The following is a 21,293-nucleotide window of genomic DNA, read 5'->3' as shown; positions in this document are numbered from 1 at the left end:
CATTACATATAGACACGACTGCTTTATCGGACGGGACGTACGAGTTGATCCCGGAGTCTGACGGAGGTGATCCAGAAGTCCAGGTGAACGCAGCTGAACTAACTGAAGCCCCGAACCAAAGTTCGGAAGAACCCCAGGCTGTGTTAGCTAGCGACTACCGAGAAGGCAAGCCCCGGACATAACCTATATTTTAAATTACTATCATTTACTGTATTATTTACTTGTGCATTTACAGTTCTTAGGATTTGAATTGAAACCCTAGATGCATGATCCTAGGAACCTATGTACTGAATACTAGACTTGAGTTCGATTACTTGCTAAGCTTATAGGACCGGTAAAAGTCGAGTGATTGCCTGTTACTCGCGAGTTTTATAGGAATTGATTGTTTACCTTTCTGTTATCAATATAAGGACGACAGACGGGGTTGTGTTCGACATCATAACTTATGTGAGACCCCGTCTGTGTTGATGAACTTGCTAAGATCGCGGTGTGTGGTAGCGGTGGTTAAGTTTTTGAAAGTACTAGCCACATGCCGTAAATATAGTACGCGGCAAGCCTAGTAGTCGATTGGACTGGGGAGTGGATATACCTGACACTCTCTCTTAGGGATAGGTTTTATTGTTATGTTGCGCAACACTACGACTTCAAGGGACAAGGGTGGACCGGTCACGGGTGGACCTTGGAGCCCTGTAGTCGGGGAGAGTGTTCCTATCCACAAGCCGGAAAGAAAGGTCAACGGTTGTTTGGGAACGACCCGACGGTGTTCCAGACGTGTGTGCTAGGTTTATCCTTGCAAGGTTGAATTTCGATTCAGAATCGTCCGCCTCTCACGATGATATGAGACTGCTTGATCCCTTTGCCACACAGAGTAATAAGAGTAACAATATTATTTATCAATCTTGATGTTTGCTTAGTTTCCTACCATGATTGGATAGTAGTTGCTTACATAGAATGGTTAATCTACTAGAATCTTGAAAGCTAAAACTTGAAAGTAAGGATCTACTCTTTATTGCTTTTCAGCAAAAAGGAAAACCAGAGCCTCACAAACCTTGCATAGTCTAGCTAAAGTGGGCTACTTATACCCGTTGACGGTTAAGTCTTGCTGAGTATTAGAATACTCAGCCTTGCTGTTGAACTTTCTTTCAAGTATGAGTTTTGAGGATCAGATCGCTAGCTTGACCTACCCTTGCTCGTTGTCTCCTGGCTGGTCCGTAGAGTGGGATATGTTTGCGACCGGCAATGACTATGGCGAGTGATACCATGCTTGAGCTACCCTGGTGTCCTTTTGCGACGTGTTGTAGCCGTCGTGTTTTATCTTCTGCTGTTTTAAACTCTGAACTTATAGTTATGGTTTGTATAACTGTTTACTAAGGTTGGTCTTGTAATAATGTTTTAGAACTGGTTTGTAATAACTTTTATGCCTGTGATGTAAAACTTGTGGTTGTAATATCTCTGGACTCGACTTCGTGCGGGGTATGCTTGTTCGATCCGAGAACCGGTGGTTGTATCGGGACGTTACCCGACAGACCAAGAATTGTTCTGTTTGAAGTGCGTTTGAGCCGGTGTTGCCTTTTTGGTGATGGCCTGCGCACTTGAGCCGGGATAATTCAGGTGGTTCTGCCACAGTCAAGCTGGCGGACAGCACCCTCCACACCATCTCCCCGACGGCGACATTGTCGCCAGGAGGGACGATGCGAAGAACGGCCACCAAATCTGACACCAACGCCATGGTCAGGCATCTCAACCCCCTTTCAGGCTAAGGGACATCGCAGAAGCAGGACCCCACGGGCCCAATGCTCTTCTGCTAATCCCACTGAAGCTAAGGGATGGTGCGCACGCCCTCTCCAGCTTTCCCCCATCGCTCGCAAGCATTCTCCTAGCATCAAAGGCTAAAAAGGCCAGGCCACCCCATCTAGGGGCCGGTCATGAAAGGTAAAGGAAAACATTATGAGACTTAGGCGATGCTAGAAGTAAGAGCAGGTAAGTTGGAGAGGAAAGGGAGTCCGACGACCCTTATTTATAGCTGCGGTGGACGCCAAGCTTCAAACCTGTCGAAGGGCAAAAGCTTGGACCGCCCGTGACGGCGCGGCTCCCCACGAGCGAAAGATACCCTCGGTTACCGTGCTGAGACATGACGGGACAAAGCAAAGCTGAGCCCTTGGACGCTGAGCGGCGCAGCATCGGCACTGGCCGACTGCCCTCGAACAGCGCATCGGAAGGCGACCAGGGAAAGCAAGGCCGAGACCCTGAGCGCGGGACAACGCGGCAAAAGCACCGGCTGCAGAGCAGCAGGCGCCATCGTGGCCCTGGCCCGCTCAGCACGCTGACGCGTCTCATCCCCGAAACAAAACAAAAAGGGGCGCGCGCCTCGGAGTACTCTCTCTGCAGGCGCACTGCCCCGGCCGACAAGTTGTCACATCCTCCGGGCCGGCACCCGGGTGCGCCTGGTGGGAGCGCAGCACCGATCGATCACGTCAAGGGGTAAAATAGCCGAAATACCCTTTGGCCGAATCCCCTGACTCGACCAAAGCCTCGGGGGCTACTGTCGGGGACCACGATTAGGGGCACCCTAATCGGGGTACTAAAATCACCCTAAAAACGCAAACACATATTAGGCAACTGAGCCCATGAAGGCCTACGGTCTCCTTCCAATCTGGAAGAAAGGACTCAAAGAAGCCCAGCACGCGGCCCATCCGCACCCTCCTCGGACCCGCGGGGTGATCTCCGTCTCGCTCGAGGGCTCCCATCGAGACCCTCGACCGCGCTCCGCATCTCCGCCTCGCTCGAGGGTAGCGAGCCTACCCTCGGGGAGGCGAATCGTCTCCGCCTCGCTCGAGGGTAGCGAACCTACCCTCGAGCGGGGTGAGTCGTCTCCGTCTCGCTCGAGGCCACCCCTCGACGAAAAGGACAAACGGCCCTTCCGCTCACCCGCCCATCGTACGGAGGCATTAAATGACAACCACTCCTCCACAGCGCCCAAGTCAGACGGCGTCAGGCCGCCATTCCCCACAGTGGCTGTGACCGGAGTCCCGTCCGCCAACTCCGGTCACTGCTCCGCCATGCCTGAGGCTGTGGCAACACTGTGGGAACCTGCGGCGCGGTACGAGACGTGCTCGGCACAGCTCCCGTTACTATTCTGCCAACTCCTGCTGTCCGGACTCTACCTCACCACACCAACGGCCCCGGACCCGTCCCCTGCTCGGGAAGGGATCCGGCGTCGCCACGTGTCCCCCAAGGAGGGATGCTCAGCACTAGCAGCCGGAGGCCCGGACCTCCCCCCTCGAGGGGTCCAGGACCTCCACGTGACTCCCGGACCCCCTTAGCGCACGCGCTAATACTCCACCCAGGAGGGCCCGGGACCGCCACGTGCCCCACTACCGCTGGAGCACATATATATATATATATATATATATATGTAAGACCCTGGCCTGCAGGGCCCACGGAACGCCACCACGCCACACCTGGAAGATGGTACACCCTACAGCGACGACCACGCCGCCTGCTGGGGCTATCAGGACGCCGGTGCGATCTCCGCAAGGCCAAGGACGATGCCCAGGACGACTGCCATGCCCGACGCCATGCCCCACAGTGTACTTCCCACAGTGCTCGACCACTGCACCACCGCGATTCGGGGAAAAGACGACGACTTCCGCGATCCCCTGCGCATGTACACCGTCCCTCCTTGTGTCTATAAAAGGAGAAGGCAGGCTTCCTTTAAAGGGGGTCGCGGTCGGACCCATTCGATAGTACGCAACACTCAGCACCACTGAGCCTCCGATATTGGCACACGCCTCAATCAACTCCTTCCCTAGCAGAGACTTGGGAGCTTCCCTCCCTCTCTCGCCTCGCCTGTACCCCCTACTACAGGCACCTCCTGTGCAAGATAATACAGTGCCCTCGCACCCCCTTGCTGGACGTACGGCCCCGCGGCCGGAACCAGGATAAACCCGTGCGTTACTGTGTTGCCTCTTGCATCAACATCTGGGACGAGGAAACACGCAGCAGCATTACTTGTTGGGTCCAGACCGTCGGGTCAGGGCACCGACAAATTTTTTTCGAAGAAACCATTCATTGGGAATGTAATTTTTATGAGTAGTGTCTATATGACATGATAAGTACAGAAATCACTAGCAGTGTCTTGAGTTGAGATTGCCCTTGAGTTGAGATTGCCCTTAAGCACGCCCAACCTAATTGAACAGCCAAAAAGAATGGAGGATAGGGTATCTCCAGGAGCTAGTTAGTAGCCTGTAGGTGCAGTACCAGCCAGCCCCCCAATATCTAATCGAGAAAGTAAGCACCAGCACTAAATTTCGAATACGGCGTCGCGCCGAGTACGCAATCGTGTGATGCCAGGGGGAGAATTCGGTTGGCCGGTTTGTCCTTGGTCCCGAAAGCGCGACTAGATAACACCCATGATTTGGCCGGTTAGCGTACGTGAGGGTGAGGCCAGCCACAAAGTCCAACCCGAAGCCGTGGCGACGAAGATGAGGCCAAAAAGTTTCCTCGGCTCGATACGTCACGGCACATGACTACATGAGCGTCCCCGAGCTCGCATCAGGCATCACCGTCCCCGTCACAGTCCGCCAGCCAGCCATCAACCCTTCCTTCCGTAAGGCGCAATCCATGCCGTGCATTAGCAAGATCGCAGCTGATCAGCAGCCAGAATGATTACTACTCTAGCTAAATCAAGCCGCTGATCGACGTTCACAGGGGTGGAAAAAGATCAAGTCGCTGACCTAACCTGTGGACCGGTGCGGCCCCCTGGCAGGCGGGCCCGGCTCCTCTCTGAATCGGGCTCGAGTTGTAAAGCGGGAGAGGAGCAGGCAGCTGCTAGGCCCACGCCCAGTAGATCCCATCCAAACCACTAACTCGTGTCCGGCGCCCAATAACCAACACTGTTCCTTTTTCCCTGCGAAATGATCGAGCTGTCTCGCCTGTCACTAAACACATATCTTAAGCCAGCGCAGGGAATTAGAAGCGTATTATTGCTGGAGATCCGGTTTGGAGCCCTGAAAGGTCTGCTATTATATAATTATAAAGCAGCGTGTTTAATTTGTGTCAAGTGTGTTTCGTTGGAAATCTTCTCATGATCGTGCTCATTGCTAGCTCTCGTGGATACGAAACCTCCCACGGAAGCAAACTCTCGAGGATTGGAGGCGAGGCTGCCAGTGTCTCTTTCGGTCTTTCCTGGACGAACCACCAGTGGTTTTGTGATGGACAAGGTAACAAACTTCCGATTGCCACTGCTCGTTGTCGATACGCGGCTCTATCTAGCTTCTAGCGCATCGGGTCATCATACGGTCCATGAAAAAAAGTTGCGCCAAATCTCCATCCCGACACCCGACAGATGACTTTTCAAAAAAAAAAACACCCGACAGATGACACGGGCGGCTTCTTTCAGGCTCTTCCTGCCATGGCCATAAAAAATGAATTGATTCTGTGAATATAATATATTATTAATATTATTATTACCAGCCCTCCCAGAAACCACCTCATTATGCCCGTCCTTTCTCCTGTGTGTCCCAAAGGATTAATTCCGGCATCAACGCCCAGGCTTAGCACGCAACCACGATGAACCCCAGTTAGGTGACCTGATTGCAGCCATCGCTTACCACCTTTTGTTCCTTGCAAGTGGAAAAAGGCTGGCGCACTTGCCGAAAGTCCATTAACCTACTGGTGCCATGGGATTGCATGTGGTGGGCTGCTGTAGTGGTGCCGTGGCCTCTGCTCCCCTGGTGCGCTCCGCTCATTGCCTTCCTTCTCCCACAAAGGCTGTGTTTAGTTTCACCAAACTTTCTAAATTTTTTGTCATATCGAAATCACATCAAAATATTAAAAATATAGCAAATAACGTATGTATGGAACACTAAATGTGGATAAATAAAACAACTTATTGTACAGTTTGGATGTACATTGCGAGATGAATTTTTTGAGCCTAATTAGTCCATGGTAGGACAATATTTACCACATACAAACAAAAAGTACTACAATGCTTTTCAACTTCACTTTCGCAAACTTTTTGCATCTAAACACAACCAAAGCAAAGCAAGGCGAATGGGAGAAAAGGAGAAAGAAAAAGAGTAGCCAAGCAAAAGCAAATGCGATACTGACCAGGACCTGGATTAGGCTAGCTAACCGCGGAGGAAGAAAAGCCTCCGATTCCTTCCGTCCTCGCGTTAAGGATGGACAGCTCAGGGCTGCGGGCTCCGGCGCCTATTCACATGGCCGGGGAGATGCTGTGAGGACGGAGGAGTTTTGGATGGGTGTTCGTCCTTGTGGCCTGACACACAGCCGGCCGAGAGAGAGAGAGAGAGAGAGAGAGAGAGAGAGAGAGAGAGAGAGAGGAAGGGGATACAGAGAGACCCGCCTTTGAAGCTTCGCTACATGATCTCTGAATCCCTGTCAGGTAGGCTAGTGTTGCTTGGAACTTGGAAGGTTTAGCTGCTGCTGCTGGGTCTCTGTCTTGGTTTTGCACTTTTTTTATTAGCTAATTCGTATGAAACTTTTCTTTTTGATCCTTGTCAATCTAGTGAGCAGAGGTGGAAGATCGGTGGTTGTAGCTGGCCAAGTGGTTTTAAATTTGTTGGGGATTTGATACTTGATCTTTCTTTCTTTCTTTCTTTCTTTCTTTTTGGAAAGATTGGGTGTGTCACCTAAGTAATGTTTTGATATGGTTGCATCAAATTCTCCGCGTCTGTATTTGGAAGTTACTTTTTGCCCTCGTTAACTGCTGAATTGATTAGTTGGATTGATTGCTTAGAAATTTATCAAGAGTAAAGACAATAGAAGCTTGGTACCTGGCGTGGCAGGTTTCTCAGGCCAGCTGTTTGCATTGCATCCATGATCCATCCCCCTTGCTCTGAATCTCTCATCCAAAAAAAGTTCAGCTCTACGGTTTGGCATCTCCGGATAAATTTGTGCCCTGGTTGATGACTAATTTTCATTTAAGTGCAGTGTTCATCCGGTCCAGATCTCCCCTCACGAACTGAGCAATCAATAGAAAAAACAAAAGGGTCATTTCTGCTACAGAGCTTACAGATAGATCATTACAAATGGGAAAACGAGGTCACCGTCGGTCTGCATCACAAGACGAGGACAATGTGGGCTGTGTGTGGGGCCTTATGCGCATGCTTTATTTCCGTCGTGACCCCAAGTTCTTGTTGGATTCCAAGCAATTGGGCGGGAGGCATGCGTTCCGGGAGATCAATGGTAGGTTTCCTTCACTAATCACAGTTACTATGACAGTTTTTACTAGTAGACTAGGGTTATTATAACAGCATGGGCATAGCTATTTGAGCTGCAATTCAAGTCTGTAAAAAATGGTTAATAACTTCTGATGATATCATTCCATCAGATTCACTTCATCTTCCATGAAAATGCCACAGAATGCTACTACTATGTTTTTGTTTGCCTTTTGGTTATGTTGATTGGGTTGTTTCAGCAGATTTTATTGACATTTTGTAAGTACAACCTGCACAACTAGCAGCGTGGATCGATTGATGAACTCCTCCAGTAATTGAGATAATTCCTAAAGCTAAATAAGAACAAACATTGCATCTGACTTACGATCTAGAATTAGCCAATGGCAAGCATTAAGATAGTTCAATAAAGAAAAGAAAACAATGTACATTTTTCTTTGTTAACTTGGGTGTTGGCAGACAATTATCTGATCATGTGCCATGTATTTGTGCAGAGATGGAGCACACGATAAAGAGGTCCAGGGATTTTGATGGGATAGAAGAAGATGGTGTAAGTTGCATGAACAAAACATGTAGCTGTTTAAGAAGCAAATCCACCTAGTTATATCTTTAATCATTACCATAATCTAACATACACAGGGGTTTTAAATTTTAACGGTTTAGACTGCATTTTTTTTCAACAAAGCAAACACTGTAAGAAATATCTGTAATTTATCAACATTGAGACAGCAGTGAACCACCAATGTTGAATTAGCTTGATATCTAGGCCAGTTCTTCGATTCAGTGTTATACTTGAGGGGCTTTATTATCAGAACTAGCTCGATTAACTATATTAAGTGGCCACTATAGTTTCTAATGCGTCGCAGTATGTAGTTTTCTTCAATGTAGCATCTAAGCATTTTTACTATTTCTTTCTCAGAACATAGAACAATGCACATTCCAGAAACCAACAGTCAAAAACCTTATGGAGGATGAATTGGGGAAAGTAGAACTACTGAAGAAAATTCCAAATGATGAAGTTCAGAGAAGATTACCTGACCCGGAAAATGGTGTCTCTTTTGATGAGAAACCAGAGCATATAAATAGATTAACAGATAACTCATATCACCAGACAGGTGTCTCTACAGCTTTTACTCCATCAGTGGATTCAGTGGTTTTGAATCATGCTGAAGAATATGATCTTGAATCTGTCCTGGCAGATTTCCTAGGTGAAATCTATAGTTGCCACAATGAGTGCCCACACGGTGATTGCAAGAATAAGAATGAACTGTGTCCTTCCCTGAAGTCCCTAATCCATAAAAAGGTCAATGACTTGAATAATCTTCCTCGCAATATTGGTCGTGGGCAACCTCAAGAGAGCAATGATGGAAAACTATCTGAACAGAATAATCCTTTTAACGCCATGGCAGCTCAATCCAAACAGTTCAAGGATGCATTGGAGATACTGGGTTCAAACAAGGAACTTTTCCTGAAGCTGCTTCAGAAGCCAAATCCACAAATAGTAGACAATATCCAAAAGCACCAAAACAGCAAGGTGGCTTCTGGATTAGAGCCCAGTAACATTCCTGGACAGACCAATTTTGGAGGGAGAGTAGGCTCAAATCAGCATCTGTTGGCTACAAAAGAGCAGGCCAAAGAGAGAAAATATATGTTCTTCTGGAGGAAGGATAAATCAAATAGAAGCCAGATGCCTGAGGCAACTATCGGACCTCAGACAGTTAGCAAAATAGTTATTCTAAAGCCAAATCCAGAAAGAGGGATTCATCAAAAAGCCATTCCTAGTGCAAGACCTTTACATCAACAACCGTCTACATCGCATGTTCCTGAATGCAGCGGAAGGGATACCTCAAAGTTTTCAATTAAGGAAGTCAAGAAAAGATTCAGAATTGTGACTGGTGACAGTAAAAGAGAGAGAAAGTTGGCACCTGCAGAGGACCTTGGAAGAGATCCACGTAGGCATAAAGACTCTGTTCTTGCAATTAAGAAGGATTTGAGACATGTCCCAGGAGGGAGCTTGGCAGACACATCTGCATCAAGTTTTAAGAACGGCATCACACCTTTCAACAGCAGTAAGCAAAAGCAACAAAATGTCAGCATAAGCGAAATCAATGGCCGTACAGTACCACAAGGTGAATCTATCTTCTATGAGCAGGCCAAGAAGTATTTATCAGAGATGCTAAAAGATAATGACCGATCTGTAAACTATCCAGCAGTTCAAGTCTCAAAATCCTTGGAAGGAATACTTGCTCTCCCTCATTGCACTGCGTCAACCCACCCAAGGGAAAAGGGTCGCCTTGACCTCTCACCTGAAGAGACAGATGCTTGCCTTGCATGCAAGGTTGAAAGAGAAGAATGCACACAAGAGAGCGACCAATCACAAGACGACTTGGGAAGCATTGCATGCTGTACTAGTGCGCCAGTTGATGATCAGGAAGGATACTGCATGAATGAAACAAACAAAGGTAATTCAACTGATACTATGAATGGTGCACGTTCTTTTTCTTATAATTGAATGGTGCATGTTTATTCTCTGCATACATGTAACACCTGAATTTCGGACAGGTATTCAAGATGTTTCTGATGAGCTGGACAACATGTACATTGAAGGACTTAACAAATTGGACCGCAGTGAAAACATTTGCAACAAGCAGTCTGTTCCAGAACAACAAAGTGAAGATGATGTACATCAGGTAAGCTCAAATAAATGCATGTTGCCAGTTTATTGTGATTATTATTTTAAATGCATCATGTTTTGTCTAAAGGAAATATTAGAAGAAACAAAAGAAGAAATACATGCTGAAGTGACCCCACACTCTCCTGAGAGCATGGTTGAAAAGTTGGAACAGCAAGAGCTGGAAACACCAGAACCAAGAGCATCAACCAAATTAGTCTCAGATGGTTCTTCTGAGCAAAGCGAGGAAATGCAAGAAAAGCCCAGTCCGGTATCTGTTCTTGAGTCATTCTTCGAAGATTTTGGCAGTCCTGACTGCATACACAAGAAAGAATGTAAGTCAAAACAGTACGACTTAGTTTAACATTATTGATTATTCTATTGACAGATACAGAATAAAATGCTCTACATATCTGTATGTTTTTCTTTGTGGCATATAGGTGAGTTGCATGAAGATCTCCAAAGGGCCCTATGTTTCCCAGATGATGAATCAGATGTTAAGGTCCTCTGGGAGGACAAGAATGTCCGATTTGATTACATAAAATTGGTGCTAGAGCTCTCAGAATTATGCGCAGAACAAAATTTAGAGGTATGGTACCTAGAGGATGAATTAATCAGCCCCTGCTTGTTTGAAGAACTACAGAATCAAGGTGATCAAACCGATGATCTGAAGCTTCTGTTTGACTGTATCTGTGAAGCTCTAACAGAGATCCAAGAGAGATATTTTAGACTCTCTTCTTGGTTATCTTTTCTAAGACATGACATACGGACACCTCCAATAGGAGAAAACCTCATCACAGAAGTTGATAAGTATGTCCATGGATATATCCAATATAGTCTTCCCATTACTCTAGACGAGATAATTAAGAAGGATTTGGAAGTTCAGACATGGATGAACGTTAGGTCAAAGACTGAAGAGATCATTTTGGAAATATGGGAGTTTGTATTGGATGAGTTGATAGATGAGGCTGTTTTTGATTTGTGGATTTGAAGTTCTGATTAGATTGCTTGTCGATGATGCCTTATCGTGAGTACAGTGAGTAGGTAGATACTGAAGTTTTCGTGCTGACAATAACCCATTCTACGTGGCAGAATAACATGGGCTGCTACTAGTCTAAGTGTGTAACTGCAGCAGAAATCTACAGATGCATGAAAGCAAAAGTTTCAGTTCTGCAAAACTCGGGGTTGTGCAGTTTGTGTGGATAGGGTTAGGCAAGGCCTGTCAGGCTGCCACAAAACTCAGACATGCCTCTGAAAAGCAAAGTGTATGGCAGTCTGAAGTGCATTGCAATTTTCCTCCTCCTTTGAGAGTTTGTGTGCATATGTGTGAGGCTTACACTTTCTGCGGGATCAGATCACGCAAATTGTATATGTTTGTTTTGTGTGTAAATGTGCAAAAGTAATCATACATGATTAATCAAATAACACATTTTCTGTATGCTCAGTGTTTTTCACTCCTCGTGGATAGATAATCTGTATTTATAACCATTCACATCTGTAGTAAATGAACTTCTACTTAAAGTATCCAGGGAAACAGGATCAGCTTTTCTAGGGCTATCAGGATATCCGCACTGACTGAATCAAATCAAGTGCAGATGAAACATCAGAAGCATCCTTAATAAATATTCGTACTAAGCAAACATTTGGATCTAACAATTTCAAAGGTTTCCACCACCAGTATAACACGGCGTATCCTTGTGTCGGCAGACACCAGAACTTGGCACAATGCGTCGAGACGTTGGGAGGCACAGTGCGCAGAATCCAGTTCGCACCGTCCTGAGATGATCGCCATGCGCAGATAGCTAGTCGCTGCACGATCCCCCATCCCCTCTAAATTCTCCCGCACCATGCCACACTACTTGATTAAACCCTAATTACTACACGATCACCCAGATTGCGTTTAAACCTCCGAAGGAAACATAGCAATGCATCGTCCACGCCAAAGGATGCGTGGTTCCCCGAAATATTTGAGCCCGGTGACCCAAATTGGAATTTTAACCAAAGGAAATTGGCCACTACTAACCCGAGGCCACCAGGTCGAAATGCCGAACGGATTTGAAGTTTCCAACAAAGTGATCGGAATCTGCGATCGGAAGAGCAAACGCATCGGAGACGTGGGGGCATATGGGGATGGATCAACTGACCTCTCAGCCTGCGGTCGGCGCGAATAGGCGAAGAGCACGAGGAGTTCGTTCCCGCTCGGTTTCGCCGCCGAGGTTTTCAGGTCAGGGGCGCGCGATATCGGCCCTGTTTGGTTCCCTGCCTTAGGAGTAAAAATTTTAACCGTTAATTACGGTGTTAAATAAACTCAGTTTACAAAACCAACTCCAAAACTCATGCGCTAGTAACCCTGAAAAATTTAATAAGATCTTTGATCGTGTGATTAGAATGTGGTTACTGTAGCATCACTATAGCAAATTATCAATTAATTACCGTCATTAGATTCGTCGCGAAAAGTTATACTCATTCCTAAAAAGTTTTTGCAAATAGACTTCATTTAGTACTCCATGCATGCGAGATTTTTTTCTCGGCTTGTGTGCGCTAGGGAAACCAAACAAGGCCATCGAAACGAAACCAAACAGTGGCAACCTGGCAGAGCGGGAGAGGGGAGGAGTCGTCGAGAAATTTTGCAAGGATGGATCCAGCCCGTATGCCCAATTATAATGCTATCCGTACTCGTGGTACTCTTAATTCACTCTCTAAATTCACTCTCTAAATAGAATATTTCATCCTAGTCATCGAGATTCTCTACTCTACGTTCAGTTCTCCCGCACCCATCCACTCTCTATACCAACAGCCATGTCATGGGATCCACATTTCAACTTTTTTTCCTTTTTTTCCACTCACTCCCTATTTTCTCTCTCCTCCCCCTCTTCGCTCCCTTCCCTCCCTCCCTCTCCGCCACCGCCCTGCTCGAGCGGCCTGGGCGGGCGAGCTCCGCGCCGCCATGGCCCGCGGGTGGGCGAGCAGCGCGCCGCCGTGGCCGGGGAGGGCGAGCTCCACACCGCCACGGCCCGCGGGCGAGCAGCGCGCCGCCGCGGCCAGGACGAGCAGGGCCGCCCGATGCGAGCGGGGCCGGCCGCGATGGCGTGGTGGCTAGGGCGTGCGGCGGCGGCGTGGCTACCTAAGCTCGCCGCGGCCGGGCCTTCCCTCTCCTCCCCTGCCCCGCATCCTCTCCGCGGTGAGGCAGCAGCGGGCGCACCTCCCTCCTCCCTCTCCGTGCGCGGGTCCCCTGACCCTGCTCGAGCGGCGGCGGACCATGGGCGAGCGCCGCGCCGCCCCCTCGCCTCGCGGCCGTCCTCCTCCTCCCTCCACCTCCTTCTCCCCGCGGCGCCCTCCCTCCCCCCATCTCCTGCTTCGCCTCCGCAGGTGGCGCATCGGGCGGAGGAGCGGCGGGGCGAGGCGGGCTGCTGCGCCGCGCGGCGAAGCGGAGGTGGGGCGGGGCGAGGCGGGCCGCGGCCCCTCCTCCCGGCGCCCTTCCTTCCCGGCGCGGACGGCGGCATCCTTCCTTCCCAGTGCAGATGGCAGCTCCCTTCCTCCCCGGCGGCGGCGGCGGCCCATCGAGATTCGCCTCGGGTCCTCCACCGCCACCACCTCAGCTCCGCCCTGGCGGTGTGCCTCGAGCTCGGCGGGGCGGGGCGGGGGCGGGGTGCACGGCCTGCGGCGCGCGTGCAGGCCTCCAAATCCGCCGGCTTGAGCTCGAGCTCTGGCCATGGCGGTGCGCGGCCTGGCGGGGCGAGCTCCGGCCGCCTCCCTCCTCCTCGGCAACGGGCTGCAGTCCGCCGCCGCTTCCCCCTCTAGTCCTCTTACCCTTTTCCTCCGCCTTCGGGCAGTTGGGAGCGGCGGCCGGAGCACGCCGACGTGGCGTGTACCGTTCGTCCGCTCCGTGCTCTGGATTTGCCATCGCTTTACCCGAGCGGTAAAGTGGCGTGTCGTTTACAGAGCCCCGCTGCGTGGTTTTTTGCGCGAAAAACCAATTGTAAAAGGGATCGCGTTCCTTTTACAGTGACCGCTGCGGACAGCCAGGATGAGATTCGTAAAAGGGCCGTTTTCTTTATCTGGTCCGTCCATGCGACCATTTTTTTTGTTACAGGAAAATTGAAAAACGTGTCACTTGAATTTCAAGGTTCCACCCTATAAGCTGCAAAAAAAAAAAAGATTCCACCCTATAACAATTGTTTCGAAAACTAATTGAAAGTTCGGCACCATTGTTTTAAGTCTTTCTTATTTCTGACCAAGTCTGTTCAACAAACACTGTGAGCCTCCTTTTTTTGTGCCTTTTTCAGGACAGCCCATGGAGTGTACTTGCATTGTTAGGTATCGCGCTGAATAAGACCAAACTGAACTGATCGGCATTCAATTTCAAGAAGAGTACATGTTTCTGTAGGTATAGTTATGTTGTTATATACATTTGTATACTCGCGTTTTCTTTTCTATATTTATCTATATATCTATCTATCAATACTATAATCAATATCAATCAATACTATAAAAGTTGAAACAATTAAAACCCTTTATCACCAAGATTTGGTCCACCGTACCCCTCACGAGGTCCCACTTGTCAGCCCAAAGGTTTGACAAAAAAGGATGTAGACCCACGAAATTGATAGAAGGAAAATGTTTTCACCAAAATTCTAATACTTTTTACACCAAATATTCATCTACCCACCTCTTGTGCTCGTATATTACTTTACTTTGGCGCACTCTACTTTCCTTTATACATGCACTCAGCCATAATTCGTGTCGTTATTTGTTTTGAAAAGATAATACTTGACATCATTATTTTATAGAAGGAAAAAAAGATGTATATTATTTTTGGAAGAAAAAATAACATTGTTGCTTGATGGAAGGAAATTTAAATACGTGCCACACACGTATATCTTCGCTAGTTATAGAAAGGAGACAGGTCTTTAACTCATGCAACTACAAAATGAGGCATTGAGGCATAGTATATAAAATAGACTCCATAAGTCCATGTGATAAAGTTGCTCCAAATCAGACCTAATTACCGGGAAGGTAATGAAAACAAAAGACACAACAAACAAATTGATCACGACAACATCAAGCGGAATGCCTCGCCATGGGAAATGCAATGCTGCAAAAGTGGATTATTGAACGTATCCAAAACATCGGCTGGCATCTAGAAACTCTGCATCAGTGCTTCTGAAGGATCAGCATTCGAAACCATGGCAAATTGACAGGACCATGATTAGGATCACCACGATGGATGGTGACGGTCAGCCAGATCTTGTTCCGGTACCAGCTCCTGGGCGCGCCTAGCTGCCTGGAACCACGCCCCTGCAAGAAAGAACCAAAAAATTTCCATCATCCCCTGTACTTTCAGACTTGCCGGGCATTAATTGAAAACAAAGGTAATTTCTGACACAGGTATGTCACGGAATGAAAAACAAGCAGAATTGATGAAGAGACATGGAACTAGATGTCTCAGCTCTTTATGTGGATTATCTTTCAGTTTCGGCAAACGGTATACTGATCACTGGAACCAACTCAAGCTAACAGAACACTGCCGGACAAAGACAGAAGTGGGACCAAGATGATCTGCAGTAACTCAACGAGATGCATAAATCCGCAAAGGTCATTTAGGGGATACTATCACCTGCTCAGTATTGTCCATAAGGATGCTTGCAGCTTCAGAAAGCTGGACCTTTTCACCTTGGAAAGCCTACTATTGCAGCTTCAGAAAACTGGACCCTTTCAACTTGGACAGCCTACTATCTCCTTGAGTAGCGTAGATTATATATATAGTAAGGCCAGTGGAATCTGCCGGCTGGCACGGTTTGATCGTATTCTGCATCCACATATAAGAAACCGTACAAACCTGCCGCCCTGGGCGGATCAATCGAACACTGCAGATGACTACATGTTTCTATATGCGGTACAGTTAAGTTAGCACTCAGACATTACAAACGCATGAGTACAAATAGACAGAACCACGGTGTGTATGTGCAAGCAGATTAAATCTTTGCATTTTTTTTGTTTTCCTTTTAATCGTTCTCACCTTCCCTCAAGAGACAAGAGGTCGAATCGCAGTAGTTCCAGACACCTAATTCAACTTGCCCTGGTTCTTCTTTTTTTAAAAAAAAAGAAAGAAAAAAAAATTGCCCTGGTTCGGCTAGAACTTGGCCGCGCACAATGTTTTTTTTTTCCTCCCCTCGGGAGAAGGTGCCTGAGCACTTTTTTTTTTGAAACTCCTGAGCACGTTTTTGATGAGGAAAGGACGACCGCAGAATATCGAGAGGATAAGCACAGCGATTACAGAGGAAAACATAAAAAGGCCAGAAGCAAGCTCAAACAAAGAGAGCGCTACCCATAGGCAGAGATTACAACAAGTTGTCGACATGGATCTTATTTTGTAGACTTAATTAAAAAACACTCATGTAGTTTTCTGCATTAATATTCATCAACCAAGATAACAAGTGTAGTAGTTTCTGCTGATCTCCGTGAATTAATAATTGTCTAATCATGAAATTCAGTTCACCGTATTTTCAAAATGCAAAACTCTGATATGCACACGAGTTCAGTTTACCTGATGGATTTATGTTTTGCTTGCATATTAGTTGGCTGCACAAAGCACCATATCTGAAAATGCAAGATCTTCTCACTGATGGCGACTGTGATCCTTTTTAATAGCATGCATGCTACCAAACTCTTCTTATAAGGGCGGAAGAGCTAAAAAAAGAAACAGGAAAAGCAAAACACACTCCATACAGACATCCAGTGTTGGTCAGACATAGTACTCTGCAATCTGCATTCTTGTAAGCTAGTAGGGCTTACATTTCCCCTAGGTCAGCAAAACCATCCTACTACATCTACTGTTAAGTTGTTTTGCAACTTCACCAACAGTCATCTAAAACCTTTGCTGGGATGCTTGTCTAGATTGAAGAACTCAGGACTTGAGGTTATCACTCAGTTTCCTAATCGACTTGTCGGCGAAAAGAACATCATCGATCCATGAAACAATGTTGAAAGCCAAGCTCTCCAACACCCTCGAGTAGCTCTCCAGGATTGCTTGACCAACATCCTGCAAAAGAATCAGTCCATTTCATCGTAGGATCAGATCCGGAGCATAATTTCAGTGCACGCAAGCGTGTGCACTGCCTGCTGTATGAGCAGATGAATAAACAGAAGATGAAAAATGCCAAAACGATCTTGTGTGCTTGCCAATGTGATTATGGCAGCCTGGTTTCTATGTTTTACCTTGTTGAACTGGATCTTGCTCGTGTCCAGGGTGGTCTGCGACAAGCCGGGGAATCGGTGCTTCAGGCAGAGTAGGAGGCTCTCGGCCCTGCTCGCCAGCGTCACGTTCTTGTCGTCGTCGTCGGCCGCGAGCTCCTTGACCTTGCTCCATGGCAGCTTGCCATGGCTCCCGCTAGCCTTGCGCCGCCACACGTACATGGCAGCCTCCACCCGGTCGGCCATCGCCAGCGCGTCGTGCTCCGACGAGATGTCGAGCGTGTCGAGCAGGAAGTCCGGCGAGAACTTGTCCGCGCCCAGCATGACGCGGTACACCGAGTCCCCCACGCTTGCCCTCCCACTCTGCAAGCCATCATCAGCCAAAGATTTCAGCAACAGAGACAGAGAGAGAGGAAGATTTGTTTACTTTTCCATCCAAAGTCCAAACCTTTGGGAGCACGGCCATGAAGGACTCGGGCACCTCCATATCGCTGAGGACGCCGCTGTTGATGGCGACGGCGGCCTTGTGGATCTGGTTGGCGCAGTCGCGCTTCTTCCGCAGGTCCTTGCAGGCCTTCTCGGTGAGGCCGGCGTCCGGGACGCAGGGCACCGGCAGCCACCACTTGTCCTCGTTCCGGTGAACCGACTTCCTGAACGACGATGACATCGCCGACGACGAGGAGGTGACCGAGCCGAACGACCTCGTCCCGGCGTCAGCGTACCAGAACTCCGCCTTCTGGAAGCTGTCCAGAATGTCCTGCACCATCGCGCATGCTTGAATCATTTCTGAATGAGATCGTGCCAAGCAAGATCAATGGAGTAGCAATTGGGATCTGATCTTACAATGAGCATGGCGTCGAGCTTCTCGAGCGCGGGCAGGTTGATGTAAATGTCCGATCTTGGTCTGGTCGCCATGACCTGCACGAATCGATCGACTTTGATCAGACACGTCGACATGCGATGCGAACAGAGAGACTCCAAGTTTCTTGGAACTGAATTGAATCTCGCAAGAAGGAACAAAGGGACCCGTGGATAAACATGGACAGCAATGCGGCACCTCAACTTTGGTCCCATCGGGCAGCGTCTGCGTGGTGGGGTAGAACTCGACGATGTAGTCGCAGACGGAGAGGAGGCAGTCCATCTCCCTCCTCCACATCGCCTTCTTCCCCGCCGGCAGCGGCTCCAGCTTGTGGCAGCTCCCGAACACCGTCGCTGAGACAAACAATCGAACGGCATGTTAGTACTGACCGATGAAGATGCCAGAACGCGAATTGTTCGGAGCTTAATCTGGCTCCGTTCCCGTGCGTGCGTACCGTAGAGGTTGGTGATGGCGTTTGAGATGGCCACGGCGGTGCAGACGCCCTTGCCGCCGCCGGACATGTCCTCGCCGAGCAGAAGCTTCGAGAACCTCTCCTTCACCAGCTCCATCTCTGCGCATCGCAGGTCGATCGAGTTCGCGTTAGCAAAGCTGCGGCACGGTGATCGAATCCGATCGATCTGTGTCAAGAATCGGCGTGGCCGCAGTGGCCGTACGTACCGTCGTCGGTGGAGCGGCGGTCGAGCACGTCGGCGCGGGGCTTCATGCTGAGCCGGCTGAGCGACGCGGCGGCGGAGGAGGCCGGGGACCGGTCGCTCAGCTTGGCCACGGCCGCGGCCGGCTCGAACGGCCCGCTGTGGTCGACGCTGCTGCACTGCTCCGAGAAGGACGTGGACGCGTCGGAGGCGGTGCGGCTGAGGTTGCCCGCTGTGTCCACCAGGCTCCGCGTCGACGGCGACGAGCAGCACCCGTCGCGCTCCCCCGCGGGCCCCGCCTCCGATCTCTCGTCGGACACCGAGACCGCCGGGCTGCTGTCCCTGTCCATGGCGGTTCTTGGCTTGGCTGACCCCTCGCCTCGCGCCGTCGCCGTCGCCGTCACGCCCCGTCCAGTTCAGTTCAGCGCTGCACAAGACAAAGGAAACACGAGACGGCTTTATAAAGGCCTCGCGCAACTGCCGCAATGGGGGCACGACAAATCCATCGAAACGGGAGACGCCGGCGCACAAAACCAGAGATAATTCGCATGTTTAAATTTGAACCGCCCTGTCGTGTTCCAGCAGATTGTAGTATTTTTCAAAGCATCTGTGCTTGAAAGGTTGAAGACAACGCTGAGGAATTTGGCGAAATGCCCCTGTTGTTTAAACCTGAGCTCTGCTGCTTTTGAGACGATCGCGACTCGTGAGGCGACTTCAGACTAAATCATGGCTATATCATGGCATGCAGATAAAGATGCAGAGCGATTTGGGAAAAAAAAGGATGAGACTGGGAAACAAAAGGAGGCCTAAAGATTCAGATGCCTCTGCTTTTGAACCTTCTTTAGACGCAGAGCCAATTTTCTTTGGGAATTCTGCAATGGCGCGTGTCATTCCTTTCCGACTTTCTCATCATCTCCCAGACGAAAAATTGCGAAAACATGGAAAGAAACAAGCACGCCTTTCGTACCGCGATTGCCCGGCTGCTGCAAAGATGGAAACGAAAGGGGGGGGGGGGCGGGGATGGCAAGCAAAAGACTGGCCCTTTCTTACCTTTCCTGAAGTCGATTTGATTCCTACGCCAGTGGCGACTTCCTCCTTGCCATGCATCGGGGGCTCGCCAGATCTCTTCAGACTTCAGGGCTGGTTCTGTCTCTGCTCGGCTGCTCCTGCGTCAACCTCCTCTGTTCTCTGAGAGCTTTGCCCAGAGAGAGAGAAAAAAAAGAGACGATGATGGGGCGATGAGTGGGAGGTAAAAGGATGTGTTGTTTCGCATCCGGTTTGGTTTTGTTGTGTTATCCTGGGCATGGATGGTGGTCGACTGGTCGTGCCATAGGAGATGTTGGTGATTTTATTTTTATTTTACTTGTAGCCGGCGTGGAATGGAAGTGTATGTCTAGAAAAATTGCGGCAAGATTGCGGTTGCTTCAGGAACATGCGTGGGGGAGCAGAGCATACGGTGTAGGAGTAGTATGTTATTGAGAGTCAACCCTGGATGGACTACTACGCATTGATCTTTGATCCGAACAGTCGATTTGCTTGGGAAAATATTCGTTCCAAAATAAATAAATGTTTGGAAAAATAGTAGTATCCATGTCTAACGGGCCCATGGCCCACCTGTCAGCTGCACATTACTTGGTGCGGTTTTCTGGTGCTCACATTTTTATAGTGTTTTCTCCACATCCCATCACCGGTACAAGAGTTTGGTAAAAATCGAGAGATTTGGTAACCGAAAAGCTAAGAAAAGGAAAATGAGGGTTTGTTAAAGAAACCGGAGATCCCACTGATTGGGGGGCAGGACTGGTGAGCTGACGCGCAATCATGCGTCGCCCGATGAGCTGTGCTAAAGAGAGGATTAGTTACAAAAATGACGGTGTGACGCAAACGCCAGCGCGAATGAACCGTGCGAGGGGGCAGAGAGTCCTGTCCCAGTCCCAGGCTCCCAGCACAGACGGGCGGCTACCCACCGCAGCCTGCGCGGCAGGTCACCGGATGGCCTGGCCTGCAATGCAAGTTGCGACCTGAGGCCGGGTAGGGTAGGGAGGTGCCGGCCGGCCTGCCGGTCGGCGGTCGCTAGATCACGCGGCGCTGGCACGGCGCGCGGGTTTATGAGGCGCGCGCGATCAAGCGGCGCTGGCACGGCGCGCGGGTTTATGAGGCGCGCGCGCGTGCCTTGCGTTGCAAGCACCCTTGCGTGCAGGGTGTCCAAGGCTAGTTGTTTCTTCGCTGGAGCTGTGAATCCGTGGCCCGTGCCGTGCAGCCTCGCCGAACGCATGGACGCGCTGACGCTACTAGACAATGGGCAATAGAATTCCAACCAATTCAGAGGATAATAAAACGAGAGGTGTTTGAACAGAGTTCGGCCGCAATGTACAGTACACACTGGATTTTTTTTTGTTTGAAAAACTGGCTGGTGCTTTTGAGGCGGCGGAGGTCCGGTAGGCAGCGCACGCACGCACGGGCAGGTGTGGGCACGGTTTTAAAATCCGACCGGACCGGCCTAACCGCCGCCCTCCGGTACCGGTTTACCGGACCGGTTAGGCCGGTAACCGGTGGAAACCGGTTGAATTCAAATCCAAATTCAAATAAATTCAAAAACTCCCATGCAACCGGTTCTGACCGGTTTACCGGCCGGTTTGACCGGTTTACCGGCCAGTTTTACCGGTTTGAAATTCAAAAGCTCCCGTGCAATCGGTTTACCGGCCGGTTTGACCGGTTTG

At 49.2% G+C, this 21,293-nt stretch overlaps 2 protein-coding genes and 1 long non-coding RNA gene across 3 annotated transcripts; 1 reads left to right on the top strand and 2 right to left on the bottom strand.

Moving 5' to 3' along the window:
- Positions 1–5,440: 5,440 nt before the first annotated feature.
- On the bottom strand, positions 5,441–7,016 carry LOC120651762. Its single transcript, XR_005666306.1, has 2 exons — positions 6,798–7,016; positions 5,441–5,772 (listed from the first exon to the last, which is right to left on the bottom strand). It is a non-coding gene; the product is annotated as an uncharacterized LOC120651762 (long non-coding RNA).
- Positions 6,057–11,308, top strand: LOC120651759. The gene is made up of 7 exons (XM_039929369.1): positions 6,057–6,406; positions 6,955–7,209; positions 7,694–7,749; positions 8,119–9,661; positions 9,762–9,889; positions 9,962–10,205; positions 10,311–11,308. Exons 2-7 carry the CDS (start codon positions 7,053–7,055, stop codon positions 10,859–10,861), a joined length of 2,679 nt encoding a protein of 892 aa, XP_039785303.1. The 5' UTR covers positions 6,057–6,406; positions 6,955–7,052; the 3' UTR covers positions 10,862–11,308.
- A 5,178-nt stretch (positions 11,309–16,486) lies between these two features.
- Positions 16,487–19,905, bottom strand: LOC120651760 (rop guanine nucleotide exchange factor 3-like). Its single transcript, XM_039929370.1, has 8 exons — positions 19,627–19,905; positions 18,602–19,003; positions 18,378–18,494; positions 18,122–18,276; positions 17,908–17,982; positions 17,513–17,821; positions 17,089–17,427; positions 16,487–16,912 (listed from the first exon to the last, which is right to left on the bottom strand). The coding sequence occupies exons 2-8, from the start codon at positions 18,924–18,926 to the stop codon at positions 16,778–16,780; spliced, it is 1,455 nt and encodes a 484-aa protein (XP_039785304.1). The 5' UTR covers positions 18,927–19,003; positions 19,627–19,905; the 3' UTR covers positions 16,487–16,777.
- Between the last annotated feature and the right edge of the window lie 1,388 nt (positions 19,906–21,293).

Source organism: Panicum virgatum, chromosome 9K, assembly GCF_016808335.1.
Source record: "Panicum virgatum strain AP13 chromosome 9K, P.virgatum_v5, whole genome shotgun sequence".
Taxonomy (NCBI): Eukaryota; Viridiplantae; Streptophyta; class Magnoliopsida; order Poales; family Poaceae; genus Panicum; species Panicum virgatum.
Note: the sequence above shows the minus strand (reverse complement) of the source record. Positions and strands in the feature narration are given on the sequence as shown.